This window comes from Rhamphochromis sp. 'chilingali', assembly GCF_963969265.1.
Source record: "Rhamphochromis sp. 'chilingali' genome assembly, chromosome: 3".
NCBI classification, from domain to species: domain Eukaryota; kingdom Metazoa; phylum Chordata; class Actinopteri; order Cichliformes; family Cichlidae; genus Rhamphochromis; species Rhamphochromis sp. 'chilingali'.
In genome coordinates this window covers 13,344,700-13,360,190 of record NC_137931.1, presented here as the reverse complement: position 1 = coordinate 13,360,190, position 15,491 = coordinate 13,344,700, and the positions used below count along the sequence as shown (strand labels likewise).

At 40.5% G+C, this 15,491-nt stretch overlaps 1 protein-coding gene across 10 annotated transcripts in view; it reads right to left on the bottom strand.

Annotated features, from left to right (window-relative positions):
- r3hdm1 (R3H domain containing 1) overlaps positions 1-15,491 on the bottom strand; it is a 52,566-nt gene that overhangs the window by 35,062 nt on the left and 2,013 nt on the right. For 8 of the 10 annotated variants that reach the window (XR_013971083.1, XM_080878121.1, XM_080878126.1 and 5 more), the window contains exons 2-3: positions 8,418-8,577; positions 2,018-2,210 (exon numbers count right to left, since the gene is read on the bottom strand). Coding sequence is in view for 9 of the 10 variants with exons in the window: in XM_080878121.1 (XP_080734247.1) it covers positions 2,018-2,170 (153 nt within the window). In the remaining variant the exon portion in view is untranslated. Of the gene's footprint in view, positions 1-2,017; positions 2,211-8,376; positions 8,578-12,960; positions 13,112-15,491 lie in introns of those variants that run through there. The other 2 variants (XM_080878122.1, XM_080878125.1) reach the window with 2 other exon arrangements.

Sequence of the window (15,491 nt, the reverse complement as noted above, 5' to 3'; positions counted from 1 at the left end):
CCTGGATTTGAGCTCCGATTATCTGCCTGCCTGACTCCCTCGCGCTCCCCTCCTCCAACCACAAGGCCAGATTGGCCTGAATCCTATTTTTAGGCAGCAGCCAAAGAGACAATCCTTCGTCTTTCCTGGATTTTGCTTCTTTGACCACACAAGAAGAGATTTCACAGTTTCACCATTTAGATTTTAGTGTGCATTCCTCTGTGAGGAAAACCTGTCAGAGCCAGTTTTTGCTCTAAATTAACAAATGCTAATTTTTTTGCACCCCCAAAGCACAATGTTGCAATGACAAAGACTTTATTAATTAGCAGTTTATGTCAAAGTGTTCTCAGCTCTCCTGAAGCCTCAGTAGATAACCAGTTTAATGTCTCCTGTGGAAGATCCGTGACTTCTTAACAACTTTAACAATTCTCAGCAGCCAGGTAGACAGCAGTGAAGAGTCTCACTATGACTGACCTCAGTGCTGCTGAGGCAGAGTTGAACCCTGCATTATTATTTCTGTCTGCGCCGATTATACATTTCAGAAATAATATTTCCTCGCTGAAACGGCTGGGAGTGCCGCAGGTGACAGAAGATGCCCAGGGCAGTTGGTGTTCGACGTTGACTGCTACTGAATTTTCATGGAAACGAGGTGTGGAAAAGAAATGACAGACTTTGCTGAAGTTGTCAGGTAAGTGTCCTCAGCTTATTGAGGCTCCAGTCTACCAAAACACTGTGAAACTGACATTTCATTTCACATTAGTGCTCATTCAATTCAACTTTATTTATACAATGCTTCAAGGCACTTTATCTCGTAAGGTAAAGATCCTATAGTATTCTGGAGGAGACCTCTACAAGCAAGTACAACCTGATAATAATGGACCACTGTACTCCAGCCTAAGTAATGAAAACATGAGCTAGTTTTTCAGCATCAGCCCTAGAAAGTATGTTTTTACATGTTAGAGATATTCAGCAACGATTCATATTTGTTTAACATCTGCATTGAAGGACACGATCAAAAATGCCTCCCAAGATTTCTCAAAGTCTTTTGGATGCTAAGTTAATGCCATGATCCAGAGTTAAGTATCTGTTTCCAACTTTTCTGTTCTGAGAAGAGTATAACGTATAAAGCAGTGGTACCAGCACAGAGCCCTGTGGAACCCTGGCTAACTTTCATGTTAGCACACATCTATCTATGATTCCAATTATTGCAGTGCATTTCCTTTAATACCAATCTCTGTAGTTAAACACTGTAACCATTGGGAGAAGCACAGATATGAGCTCACTGTGAGAAGAAAGCCATTTCTAACCTCCACCTGTCCCATTTCTGTATTATCCAGAAATCTTTTAACAACTACTCTTTCAAGAACAATTGAAATGAAAGGATTTTGGATATTAGTCCATAACTAAGAGACCTGGATCAAGTAAAAGATTTTTAAGTAATAGTTTAATTCAAACCATTGAAACGGAAAACTGTGCAACCCTGAAAGCCTGTCATACGCAACCTTTTTGATAAAGATAAACCGATCGTATTAAAAATGTAACATCTATTAATGGTAAATATTTTTGAACACTGTCGTAGGAATGGGGTCTAATAGACATGTTGAGGATCTAAAGGAAGAAATTACTTCAGATAGTTAGTTATAACGCTTATAAATGTTTTATTTGTGAAGAAACTCATGAAGGCTCTGATTCTTTGTCAGTCTGGTTGTAGTGCTGAATGTTTGACTCCCTGCTATTAGTAACAAACTTTTGCTGCTTTCTTTTTGTAGTCACAGTATCCAGAGTCGTACGCGATGAGGATATAATGCTACTGACAAGATAATCTACTCAGGTATCTGCTCTGCACTGTGTTTGCACATGGCAGGAAGCACTTCTTTACATTTCATTACAGCACTTTCACAGAAACACCCGGTGTACCAAAACAGTGTTTCTATCGCTGTGCAGTCCATAATTCTAAAATTAAATGTTACAGTCACACAGATATGGAAGAATTGTTACTGACACGTTTTAAGGTTGAACATAAATCAGCATTCTTTACCTGTATGTCCTTTTTATTGTTGCAACCATGTTCATCTCTGCTGTTCTGGCTCTGGTCAGACACCTCAGTCTTGGCGTCTTTTGCAGATGACGCGGGTTCGGCGGCTTCGGAAACCTTCATTGTTTCAGTGTCGACGTTATCAGACATTCTCATTGCAAAGTCTTACAGGGAGATGCTGGCAAATACAGAGGACCTGAAAGACAGGAATGTGTCGATGAGAGCTAGCATCTTTGGGAGAGAAAGAAGTTCGGATGATTATGCTTGAAGGGTAAGTTCCAAATAACAAGAAGCTAGACGCCATCATTTCAAAGTATTTTTATTAAATTTGAAACACAGATTATACAGAATTTTATTATATATTTTTTTATTATATCAGCTCTTTAAAAACAACAACAGTAGTGGCTGATTCAGACACAAAAAGGTAAATTGGGCGTAGTGACAATTGTCTGATCTATTCAATTATGTTAACTTTGTGTGTGTTGTTCAATATAATGTGTCAGTAACAGAGTACCATTTGCTAGCAGGAGAGCTAACATAGCATGGCTAAATCTAGAGGTACTTTACATTTTGTTAAACCAACAACTTTTTTACCTTTGCAATGGTGTCTTTTGTTGATTTTTAAAAAATTTTTTATTAACTGCAAATTCTGGTCAAGAGAGCTGACGTGGCAAAAAACTAATGCCAACACCTTTACAGACATATTCTCTCTCACTTTTCATCATGCTATGTTCATTTAAATTTTCATTCGAAAGATAAGTGTTAGAATTATTATCAACTGTTTACATACTAAATTAGTGATGGCATGCAATGACACTAAGATTCAGGAGTTGTAGAGACCTTCCTCAATCTTTACGCCGACTGGGAAAGACAAAAAGTTCACACAATTTTAATAATTATAAATAAAACATGAAAGAATTATCATTATCATCATCATTATTATCATTATTATTAAACGCCATGGAAAAATGTGTACATTTAAAAAACATAAGGTAAATAACAACAGCATATAAGAGTATACAAAAGTAATAAGTGTATTAGTACTGCATTGTGGCACATTAAATTATTTCCTTTGTTGCAGTAGCTATATTCTGTGTCGTAATAAATAAAACTTACTTACTTTGTGTTATTAGATCAGATCCACTGCATTCTTGTCTAAAAAGTGCTGTGTAATGAAAGTTTGCCTTGTGGATATTATTTTGAAAAACAAAACAACAATGCAGCAGGAGACATAACTGCACCGACGGTATGTGGGTGCAATATGGAGCCATACTGTAATTGACTTTGTCCATGATGGGTAGCTTGAGTTACTGCAGAACAAACATAGGTGTTACTAATAGTATTATTGGATGGTTGGAATTCAGCCATTAGTTCATTTTAAGTGGATTTGAGTTTGACAACCCAAGCACTTTTCAGACATGGATGTATCATATTGCTGGCTTCAGTTTGGTAAAACATCCAACATTTGTATGAAAGACAAAGAATACTTTGTCTTTCATACAAATGAGCAATGTAAATGCATTTTCTTTGAATGAATTATTTTGGGTTTTTTTTTTTTTTTTTAAATCCCTCTTGTTTTAATGACCCGTTTGTAATGTTTCCATCTTCGTCGACTCCTTACTGCGTAGCAAAATCGTAAAATAGTTCAAATAGATGAAAAAGTATTTTTTAAGAAAGTAATCATAATTTTGGTGAGCTGAGACACACAGCACATTAAATGTGCCTGCATGCAGTTTAGACATGTGTAGTGTTGAAAGTGATGCCAATTATTATGAGAGCAGACCTACTGAGATTTCCCCTGCAAATTCTCCATAAAAGAGACCAAACATAAAGCTGGCACATTTTGATAAATGTAAAAGACTGGATAAAAGGGCCAAAGAAAGTCTGCAGTGACAAAGAGCTATGCAGTAGCAGGCAGGAGAAAGAAGAGGAGGGCAGGCGGTCGGTGGCACCAACACAGTCTGTGGTCATCAGTCATTACTTTTTCTTTGCGCTGTCTCGCAGCTCTGCAGCTGTTCAGCCCGAGACAATAGGCATGAGTGGACGAGATGCAGCAGGCGCACAGCTTAGTGCTGTAAGAAAACACATTAATATTATAGTGTTTGTTTCAGTTTGAAGGGGGCTGCTTTAGAATATCAGCAAACACACTTTCTAGTTCCCACATGAGGATGTTTTTTTAGAATTAAACATAATACGGTGTGATTTACATTTTATATTATATTTTATAAAAGGATTTTACTCACGGATTTTTGTATTATATTATGTTCCAAAGAAGAATGCTGTAATTAAATCTTTGTTTGTAGTTATGCCCAAAGCAGGAACACTCCCATCATGATAACAGCTGCAAAAGTTGGTAGGTGTGTTGTTAACGCAGAGCACGTGTTTACAGTCTAATGTGGCGTAAAGTAAAAAGTAGGCCTTTCAAAATAAAATGCCTCTTCGTGGTTGCTGATCCCAGAACATAAGTTGCCTTGGACCTATGGCCCACTGCAGGACGCATCTGTGTAATACCACGACCTCCCCGTGTTTTAAGTCATGGTGCGAGTTCATTCATGGTGATATGCCTTAATTGTACAGCTTGGTCCCATGCAGTGTGTAACATACACAGACTCACAAGAAGGGAGGGTAGACATCTGGTACATGAGAGCTATGATTAATAGGTTAATTAGAAATGGGCTCATCAAATTCACATTGCACATCAAAAACTGGAAGCACACATCACAGCACTTACTCTGTGCTTGGGTGTGTACGTGACTGGCTGCGTGTGTGTTCAACCAACCGCAGTGATCAGAGCAATTTTCCTATCTGATCACTGAGCAGCAAAGCGGCTGCCTGAGACTTGATTGTTTATATCCATCCCAAAAGAGCTGAGGCAGCAAGAGGGAGCTGCTCTCTTTAAAAACGTGGCATCCAATTCCTCCGTGTCAAAGTAATTGACTTTTACAGCGGTCCACAGCTCAGGCGGATGTACCGCTCACCCAGTGGTTTGCATGGCTAAGAGTTTTGCTAAAAATCTAGCCGGGCACTGGAGAATCAGATTTTGAATTTCTATGACCTGTCAGAGGTTTGACAAAAGCAATGCCGGCTGCTGCTTTACATTATTTTCACATTCTGAAGGAAAACAGCTTAATACTCCAGAGTCCTGCACATGGCTTTGAATATTTAGCGTCTGTTGCTGACATTTTGATGAGTGAAGTCTCTTGAGTCGCTCTGTTGAAGATTTGCAATATTGGACAGATATTTTCGAGCGCTGGGCTTGTGATGGATAGCCATTTTGTCCCTCACCGAATCACTCATTCTTCCAAACACATTTTATCATGGGACTGGAGTGTTAGACTAAATTTGGCTTCAGACTTTGATGCATTTGAATTTCACCGTCTCGTCTCTCACGGCTGAGGTAATTGCACAGTGTGCCTGTTTAGAATCCCCCATGCTTAGACTGCATAAGTAATACAGATCATCATTTGGTCCTTAGTGTTACATTAAAGAATTCAGGGAGTAGCAAATTGGTCTCTTTATGAGTTGGAGCGAAAACAGACATCAACATTTTTTTAAAATATGTGTATTTCAATACAAACAAACATCGTTTAAAAAATAAAGGACTGTTTTTAAAAAGAAAAAATACAAATTTTAATTAATTTGGCAAAGTTTTCATGTATTATGTATTCTTCAACGATGCTCGAAACTCTATACAGTTACCCAGGAAACTACTCGATACTTGACACTTTAGCCCAAAAATTGTGTTTTACCCTGTTAAATTAACACCATCTATTACAACATTACAGACCGGCAGAGCTGACAACGTTAGCTGCGTAGCACCAATATTTACGCTTCGTTTTTATTATTAGCCACAAGCCATTTGCGAAATGATCACTGGCAAAAGGCTAATGTGGCTATTAGGCTATTAGGTAATTATTAATTGTTAAATGGATAATGTTAATGTGTGTTAACGTGAATGAGCATCTAATCTGATAGTTGTTTTTTTTCCCCCAAAGGGTTTTTTTAACAACCCTAGTTTTACATACAAAGGACTACAAGTTGTAAATGCTATGTGCACTATTACTATCAAATTCAAACTGAGCATAAAAGAAAGAAAAACAACAACTTGGGCATATAATCTGATGTCTTTTATCTGTGTCAGGGTTTTAAAGATTTCCAGAGGTATACATTTGTAACATGCCAGTCCTGACGTTGAGTTCAGTTTTCACTTTGGCTGATTCGTATATTCATTCGAAGAGCCAGAACTGGCAGCACAGAAGACCATTTTTTCTACTGTGCAACGGAAAACTTTAAAAAGAAGAAGAAATCCGCAGCAGATTGGGAGGTTAAAACCCAACCCCAAATGAACTGCAGCACATGTCCACCTAATAGAGGTGGGAATCACCATACATCCCACGATACGATATTATCACAATACTTAACGCACGATATGATATTATTGCAATTTTTTAAAATATTTTGCGATATTCAGATTCTGTACATAAAGGTAAACTTTATCAATATTCATTTTATCTAATATCAAAGTCTCACACTCAGAGTCTTTCTCTCATTTCAGTCAGTTTTATTGTTGACAAACTAAACGGCTTGTATTACAGTCTAGTCCAACTTAACTGAATGCAACCATCTGGTACAATTATAGCTATTCTGAACTATGAAATTTATGAAAACTATGCAGCTCATTAAGCAACTGAAGAATTTGAAAATAAATTAAATTTTACATTAAATAAAAAAGTTTTAAACTTAATTAAAATAAAACATGTCTTAAATTAAAATAAGTAAACTGTCATGTTTATTGCTGCCATAAAAAAAGTTAAACACATTTGGACAGTGAAGGAATGTCAGGGTTCTTGCTCAGAAAAAGGATCAACATGCTCTGAAGTCAGAGCACAAAAACCTTTTTTGTAACAAAATATCGATTTCTGCTGTCCCTGTATCAATACATTATTAGCAAACAAAATATCACGATACTACACAGTATCGATTATTCCCCCACCCCTACCATCTAATGCTATGCTATTCATGTCTGCGTTGCTCTGTAGTTACAGCTCCAAAACACCAGTTGGCAGCGAGCTTCAAGCTTCTTTGGGTACTTTAAACAACCTTAACAGAGTTGATGAGATCAGATCTCAGTATTTGATCTAGTAAGTGTTAAAGATTGTAAGTTTAACTAACTGCATCAACACAAAAGCAGAAGGCTTTGGAAGTCATTGAATTTAGATGGACACTGGGAGAGCAATGAAAAAATGTCTTGAAATAAATCAATAATAAACTGAACATGTTTAAGTTGATTTGCATGTTGGCACAACATACTGCTACACTGTGATGCATAGTTACAAATCAGAAGCAGGACACTTAGTTCATCTGCACAGATTGCACACATGAATGGAAATGATTTGGGTTTGCAGCTGATCGATTGGAGCATCATTAGAACATCTGTTGTACTTTACCTTCCTCAGAGGAGTGTAAATTTGAAATGTCTTATTTGAAGCATGTCTTATTTGTCAAAAGTTTTTCTGGCTAAAAATCAATAACACTGATTTTAAAAAGACTTAAGTACAGAATCACTTAAAATAGATTTAATATACGTTTTGGTGAAAAGGGGATAAGGTCAGGGTATAACAGATTGATTGGGTCATAATAAGAGGTAAATACACAGGTAAGTAATGAATGATTATTGATCATATGACAGACTGTAGCACTATAGTTCTGTGCAGTGTTAAAAATTTACATTTCTATGCTAAACCTGTCAGTGAAATACACACTCTATTAAACCTGGATATATATATGAACACACAGGCTGTTTTTATAACTACAGCATAGCTATAGAATATGTAACAACATCCATATATGTACTCTGTCAGCGTGACATGATGAAATACTCCAGGACTTTATTGTCACCGAGTGACAGTTCATTGATCTTGTGGTTTATTATTCCCCGTGAAATTCCACCAAACTACCGTGTCAATGTTCATTTTCATTCATAATATCAGAAATGATAGTGAGATATTTACTAAGATAGTAACATTGTCCATGCTGCCCAAGTTAAGTGTATTTCATCCAACTATAGATTTTTTAAATTTGTGTGCAGGAAGTACCATAAAAGAAACTCATTGGATTTGATTTAAGTTTTTATAATAATAAAAAAAAATGTGGAAAAGAGTCAAGACAATTATATAAGTACATTTGGAGTGATGACGACTGCACACATTCCTAAAACAAATATATGAAACACGCAAACTTTCTGTGTTCCTGACTATTTTAGTTACGACATCTTGTTATGCTTTCTGATTGGACAGTAGTGTCACGTGACAGCGAATGCGTGGAAACATTGTATCGAGCAAATTTTACGAAAATTTACTTACTATTCAGGTTGCATAGTAAAAAACAAAAAACAAAAACGTACTTCTTGCGTAGCCAGTGGTGGTTGTGGCAAAGGAGGATGTGGCTGGTGAAGTCGATGAGGCTGAGCCTACCGATGCCATCCGAGACTTCTTTGCCCATGTCTGCTTCAGCTGCTCTGAACAGTGAGCGGGGCCTCTGACACCCTCATGACCCCTGCAGACCTGCAACCGAGAGAGGGACGGGGTTAGTGCTGTGGCATTAGAGCGAGCGAGGTCGGAGGTTAGGAGCAACGCTGTCACTGAGGTCACGTGGACTGACAGCAGTCAGGATGTCAGCAACTCTGGAATATATTGTGTTCCATGGAAGAAAAAAAAAAAAAAAAAAAACAGTAGAAGTGTGGCGAGTGTGTATTTCTGGGCCTATGCGTGCGTGTGCCCCATAAATAATGGATGAGCACAGCGACTGGGAGTGCGGTAGAGGCAACAAGAGAAGGCATCCCTGCCAACCTCGTAAAAACCAAGCATTAGGAATTCAGAGAGCAGCAGGGGAAAATAGCATTTCTCAGCTCAGAAATCCTCTGCCATTTGGTGCCACATAAATTTCAAATCGTCTAATGTACAATCTCTATTTTCCAGCAAATTCCTTTCTAGCTGAACCACAGGGTGAACCCGGCTGGGCAGACATCTGAAAACAACAACAACACAGCTGTGAAATATCGACACAATACCGGAGAAGAGAAATTGAGAATTCCAGCTGTATTACCGAATCAGTGTTTTTCCATGCACACTGCTGCCCTATTCGCTACGTTCCTCTTTTATATTGTGAAAATATGACCTTATCGGCTCACTTTGCAGGTGCAACTGCTAAATGAAGTTGCTAAACATCAGGTTACACTTGACGCCAATTACCATTTACATTTCAAATCAATATTCTAGTTATATTTGGTTGATTATTTGGTGTTTAAAATGTCAGCAAAATGTCAGAAAAGCAGCCATATTTCTTAAAGTTCAAGGTTCTGCGTTTTCATTTTTTGGGGGGGTCAGTTGGCTGATAAGACCATAAAATCACTTTGCAAGAAAAGAGCCGTTGCCCATTTATTTCCCATCAAACTGCTAAATGATTAATCGCATCCTCAGACCACATGCTGGACATTCTCCTACAGCTGACCCACTCCGAGGCCTCTTCCACATATCCGTCACATTGCTCTTGGCCTCTCCCAACTCCTCTAATCTGTTGCTAAGTAGGTGGGCGAGATGCCACGCTGACTCTGGTACCTAACGGTGCCAAGGTGTGGCTCTCTCTGTGCCAGCCAAAAAAGAAAATAAGAGGCCGAGTGCAATCTCAGCTCAATTTCTATTCTTCCATCTCATGACATCTCTGCCTGGAGCCAGACGCACAGACTGAGATGATGGGTGTTGCTTTTCTCCGAAACTGCACCACGGAGCCACCTACGCTGCCTAGAATATTTCCGCACACTGACTTAAATATGAATTGCTTAGTGTCATTTCCACTGCATTCCACATTGTTCCATTCGGAGAGTCTTAATTTTGTAGTCATGTAGCCAGAATCACCTCTGCACCCACAATCACCTGAATCATCTTTCCTTCTTGTTCTGAGCTGCGCGTATCCCCCCTCCCCTCCCTGCTTTTATCTCTTTCTAAATGCGCTCTGCACTTTTTACACGCCTGTCCGTGTGTGACGGGAGTATCATCTTGGTGTCGCGGCTCGAGATTTTGCCCCCTAGTTCAAAGCAGAAGTGGTGCTGATTGGAACCATTGCAGATAGTGGCAGCCAAATATCTGGAATAAAAAATTTTTTTTTAAAAAAGGGAGCCTGCTCCTGCAGCTATCACACACACACACACACACACACAGTGTAAAAGTTGCTCTGACAGCAGTGCAGATGAGTCTGGCCGTGGGCGCTCCAGGCTTTATGACCAGAGCTGCTGAGTGAACGGCGCAGACGTGGATTAGCCGGCAGGCTTCAGGACTTCACACTGAGCCTCTGTGTGTGTGCAGTAAACACCGTATGCTGGTGCAAACAATGCACACCCAAAAGATGTTTTGACAGACACAGACAAGGGAACATCCCCATTTGATAGGTGCTCAACAGCTTATAATACGCCCTAGCACAACACACACACACACACACACACACACACACACACACACACACACCAGTGGACTTGTCGAGCTCCTCCGCCTGCCTGTGTGTCCTCCAGTATTGTGCTGGAGCTGACAGGGAGTGGTTCATTGGCATTACAGTCACCGCAGAGCACAGCAACCTTAAAGAGGCTGCCCGAGGTATCGTTCAGTGTCACATCACCCCTTCGCACCACCTTAATCGCGCCATTTGACGGCATATCGGCGACCGTGTGCACATGCGTGCGCACGCACACGCACCCCAAATATACCCACTTGTTCACAGCACAAATTGAGGAATGCATTACATTAATCATGAGCCACATATCCGCACATGCAAACATTCTCTGTGTTCTTGTAGCAAATTAACTCTTGAGGGACCCACAGCAGGGTCATGCGGATGGCCATCAACTGAGCCGAGTTAATCACACACCGGGATCTTGATGGGCTCCTCTCGGCGACAATTATGCTCGATGGCGAGCTAATGAGAAATTTCTCAATCACTGTGAAGCGTATGAGAGCCTGCTGGTGATGGAGAGCAACGCACTCCAGTCTACTTATTTTATTTATGCCTTTATCCACACACACACACACACACACACACACACACACACACACACACACACACACACACACACACACACACACACACACACACACACACACACACACACACACACACACACACACACACACACACACACACACACACCTCGCAGCCTCTCTGTTTTTTGCAAAGGCTGACCTTTCCTTTCCACACCTCCGCTGTGCTCTGTTCTGCACTCTGTGGATCAGGGCTCTTGTCTCGCCTATAAACCACCTCAACTGAAGGTGAAGGACCCTCATTCCCTCCCTCTATCTGCTACTCTATCCCCCGGCTCTATTCTCGGTAGAGAACGGGGGAGGAAGAAGGGGCAGAACACAGCGAGCTATCACCTTCAGAAGCTTCAAAGAAAATCTGCCAGTGATTTCTCAGCATTTCAAAAACAATATTTTATTTAATTTTTTTAAACATTTTTTTAAAAAAGAAGGAAAGGAGCAAGTAGCGTCTTCAGGCATTCTGCCGCATTGAAAAATAAGTTAATCACTGCTGAAGAGCTTTTGCAAATATTGCACACACAGAAAAAAAAAAAACAACAGAGATGTAAAACAGTAACCAGAGCTCTATTCAGACAGTTACAAAGATACCGCGCCGTCACCTGCTCGCTGTCCAAATAAAAATGACCACCTATGTTTAGCTGATTTCTTCCCACTTTGCAGGGGGATGCCAAAATTTCCCTTTGTTGTGCCAACTTAAACACACACAAAAAACATTTAAAGCATGACATGCACCCTGTCTAATAAAACCAGGCATCAAATAAACAGTTAATTAGGCTACTAATGCTGGCTCACATTCATGGAGCTACAATAAAATTGATTTTGCTGTTTTGCTTAACTGAGTAACTAATCTCCCATTTTCTACACATTTCTGCTAATTGCAAAGCAAAGAGAAGCACTGACAGGGGAGCTATATAATTGGACCGCAGAACGATCAGGGGAAAACCGATGAAATTATATCACTTTCATAACACTGCTCGCCTTGATTTTGCGACGACTGAGGCTGTGTCAGTTTAAGGAAGTGCTCGTAATAGCCGAGAGTGAATTAACAGAAATAAATAAATAAACAGGCACAAATGAGACACTAATTGCGCTGCTCGCTCTGCCTCCAGGTCGCAAAAGGCAGCGCGGCACAGCAGAGGTGCAGCCAGCCAGCATTAATAAATTAAATCCACAGTGGAGCATGGAGGTAATCCATTACCTATCCCATAGGAGAGCTTCCAGGGAATATCAATCTAAGCAATTAGTACTAGAAACAGTAAACAAAGAAAACTAACATGCAAGCCTGGCAGTTTTAATCTATGGAGCCTTATGGGACAGGAAGCACTCAAAAAGTCTGTGAGAGTCATTAAAAGTCAATTTGTAAGAGAACACCTGCAGAACAAACAAGGAGGAAACGAGGGAAACAAGAGGACGACGGTTGGCTAAAAAAAAAAAAAAACTTAAAAAAAAAACAGTGCGGAGCGAAGCCTCTTATTGGCTGATCTCTGTTAATTATCCTCGTAATGAAAAGCAGAAGCGGAGCTGAGCAAACCAGCCAGGAGATTTGGAAATGCTCGAGCTTCAGCGAGTAACACGCCGCTGACGGCACAGCGCAGCTCGTGTTGTGCTTAGTTTAACAAGCTAAAGGAAGAAAGACCCCACGCTTGCTTACTGACTGGATGCCTTGCAATGACAGAAGAGAGGCAGGAAAGCTGATGCAGAAGACATTTTTAAAAAAGCAGAACAAAAGGAAATATATAGAGGAAAATCAACCTTACTCAAAAAGTACATGAAGAAATTGTTCAAAAAGCGCAGGAACAGAACAAGTAATACTAACTGTACCCAAGTCGTGTCTGCTCACTGTCAAAGTGCTGCAGGACGTACCTGCCTGGCAGCTCTGCTCTCCATCCTTTCTGCTATGCGACCGCTTAGTTTCCATTGTACAGGAGGCACAATTTGCTGGAGAGGAGGCTGGAGTTGCCTCCCAGCTCGCTCCTCGGCAGCTGCCTCCTGTACGCTCGCTCCACTGAGTGAGGGTGGAAGACAGGGAGAGGAGAGTGTAAAGGGAGAGGACGAGGGGTGTGGGTGTCACACAGAGAGAGAGAGAGAGAGAGAGAGAGAGAGAGAGAGAGACGGAGAGCGCAAGTCTACCTGCCACAACCCATCAAGCCAGCCAGCCTTGGAGACAGCGCCAAATCAACAGCTGGCCCCTGTGTGATGTCAGAGCCTCAACAACCAGTCACGGCGGCCGAGGCCGGCCGGCACTACAGAGCGGACTGAACCAAAGTCACCGGCTAAATGGGGCTCTTCATTAGCTGCTTTAGGATAGAGGCGGGGGAAGGAGGATGATGAGGAGGAAAAAGGGCAGCTAGGGACATGGGATAGATGGAAGGAGACAGAGAGGAAGAGGAGAAAACAGGAGGGCGGGAGATAGAGAAAACACAAAGAAAGGTGCTCAGAGGAAAGAGAAAGGAGAGAGAGGCGGCAAACAGGGGAGGAGGAGAAGATAGGAGACAGGAGCGACGGTTCTGCAGCCAGCTAGGTGCTCAAAGAGCAGGTGGAGAGACGATGGGGAGGCGCTGGCCGCTGAGAGGCCGAGCTGTTCACTGGGCTACCTTCCCATTCAAGCTGGCACCCTGCTTTTCGCACGAAAAAAAAAAAAAAAAATCAAGGCTACAGCTAATCCCACTGACTCAGAGATAGACAACACCTGAAATACCTCCTGTTACTGCAACTGAAAGGAAATGTGCTGCAATAAGACATTTCGTTTAAAAACAACAACATAATAAATGCATAATTGGTGAATTAGGGGTTCACTGATTGTCACGTTCTGGGCAGATACTGATTTTTTTTCAGTTCATATATTTAGGTTTTGGATTTATTTTCATATCAAAAAAAATAATGATGTGTTTGAAAACCTTTGTCATTGCTTTTTAAAAAAAATTTCACCAGCAAATAGATGATGTACGGTGCAAAGACAAAAAGGGAAAACTACTTGGCAGAAAAGCAAAATAAATAAATAAATAAAAAGTCAATTTCTGTGCCAATACCGATGTATTAACATGACAATACAGCCTATAACCAATATTTTTTCTTTTGAATTGTTTGTTGTTGGAATGTATTTCACACTCTATGTGTGGGGAAACAAAGATTTTTGTGTAAACTAGGTCTAGTAACTAACCTGTTTAAAAAGCTCTTCGTCTCATCACACAAGTTTTTATCACTTTGCCAGTGCAAAACTGATACTGTACAGTGTAACAGGAGAGTTACACAGTAGAGATGAAGTGATGTGAAATTGAGAGCTGATACAATGTTTAGACAAACAATTTGTCCAATTTTTTGTGTGTTTTTAAACCTGCCCAAAATAGAGGTGACATATCAGTAGCTGGTATCAGTCAAAAGGATACCGATATTCAGGCAATATTAGAGATGCAACATTTTAAGCAAAAATGTAACTCCATATTCATCAAAGACACCTGCCCCCACCAATCACAAACTGCTTTCAAAGGACAGCACATAATTGTGGCAGACTTGTGACTTGCTAGCTTTACCTGAGGGGTATACTATGAAGTAAGTTTATAGTACGCCCAGCCAGGTTTCCTTTGCGTTAGCTGGCTTGACAAAACCGAAAACCCCTGTGAGAGATAACGGTTATCAAACAGTTGTTATCAAATTTCTTTTACTAAACCGGGCTCTTTGCTTTAGGGTCTGTGACATAAAAAGGGGCGATTCACGCCTCACATGACTATTCTTTGGCACAAAATGATCCCTGCGAGTGCCACCTATTCCAGTTAGGGATGCTATATAACGGTGAAATAGTGATAAAAATATACAAAGAAAATACCAAATTTAACAATTAAATACAATATTGTTGCAAATAAGACAGAAAATTAATGCAGTAGAAAACCATAAATCTTTGGATCTAGAACATAAGAGTTGTGAAGGTAGAATTCAGGCTGCGCAGTGCGCATGATTACAAATCGCCCTTAAGAGCTTCCATTTTGAGCCTGCCTTTCATAACTTCTGAGGGGTTAACAGGAAAAACAATTAGGGCCTCCTCCATCTGCTTTGTTTATTTTATTAAGTAAAGAAAGTTCTTCTGTCCTCTGTACATGCAAAGAAGAGGGGATGCTAATAGCTGCATGGTGAATATAATCTACTTCATGAGACACTTTCATCACTAAGTGACTGACAGGCTGTCAAAGACACGGGAAGTCACAAACAGGTCCTATGCGCAGCCGAAGTCTAGACTGCCATAATGTGATTGTTTTTGTCCTTTCAGTCACTCAGACTTTTAGGAGCAAACACAGTGGGCGGAAAAGTTCCTGCTGTCACTTAGCAACCAACAGCAGGCTGCGACAAACGATCCGATCCAATCCTGCCTCATAATTGTACCATTCGTTATGCCAGGTCTC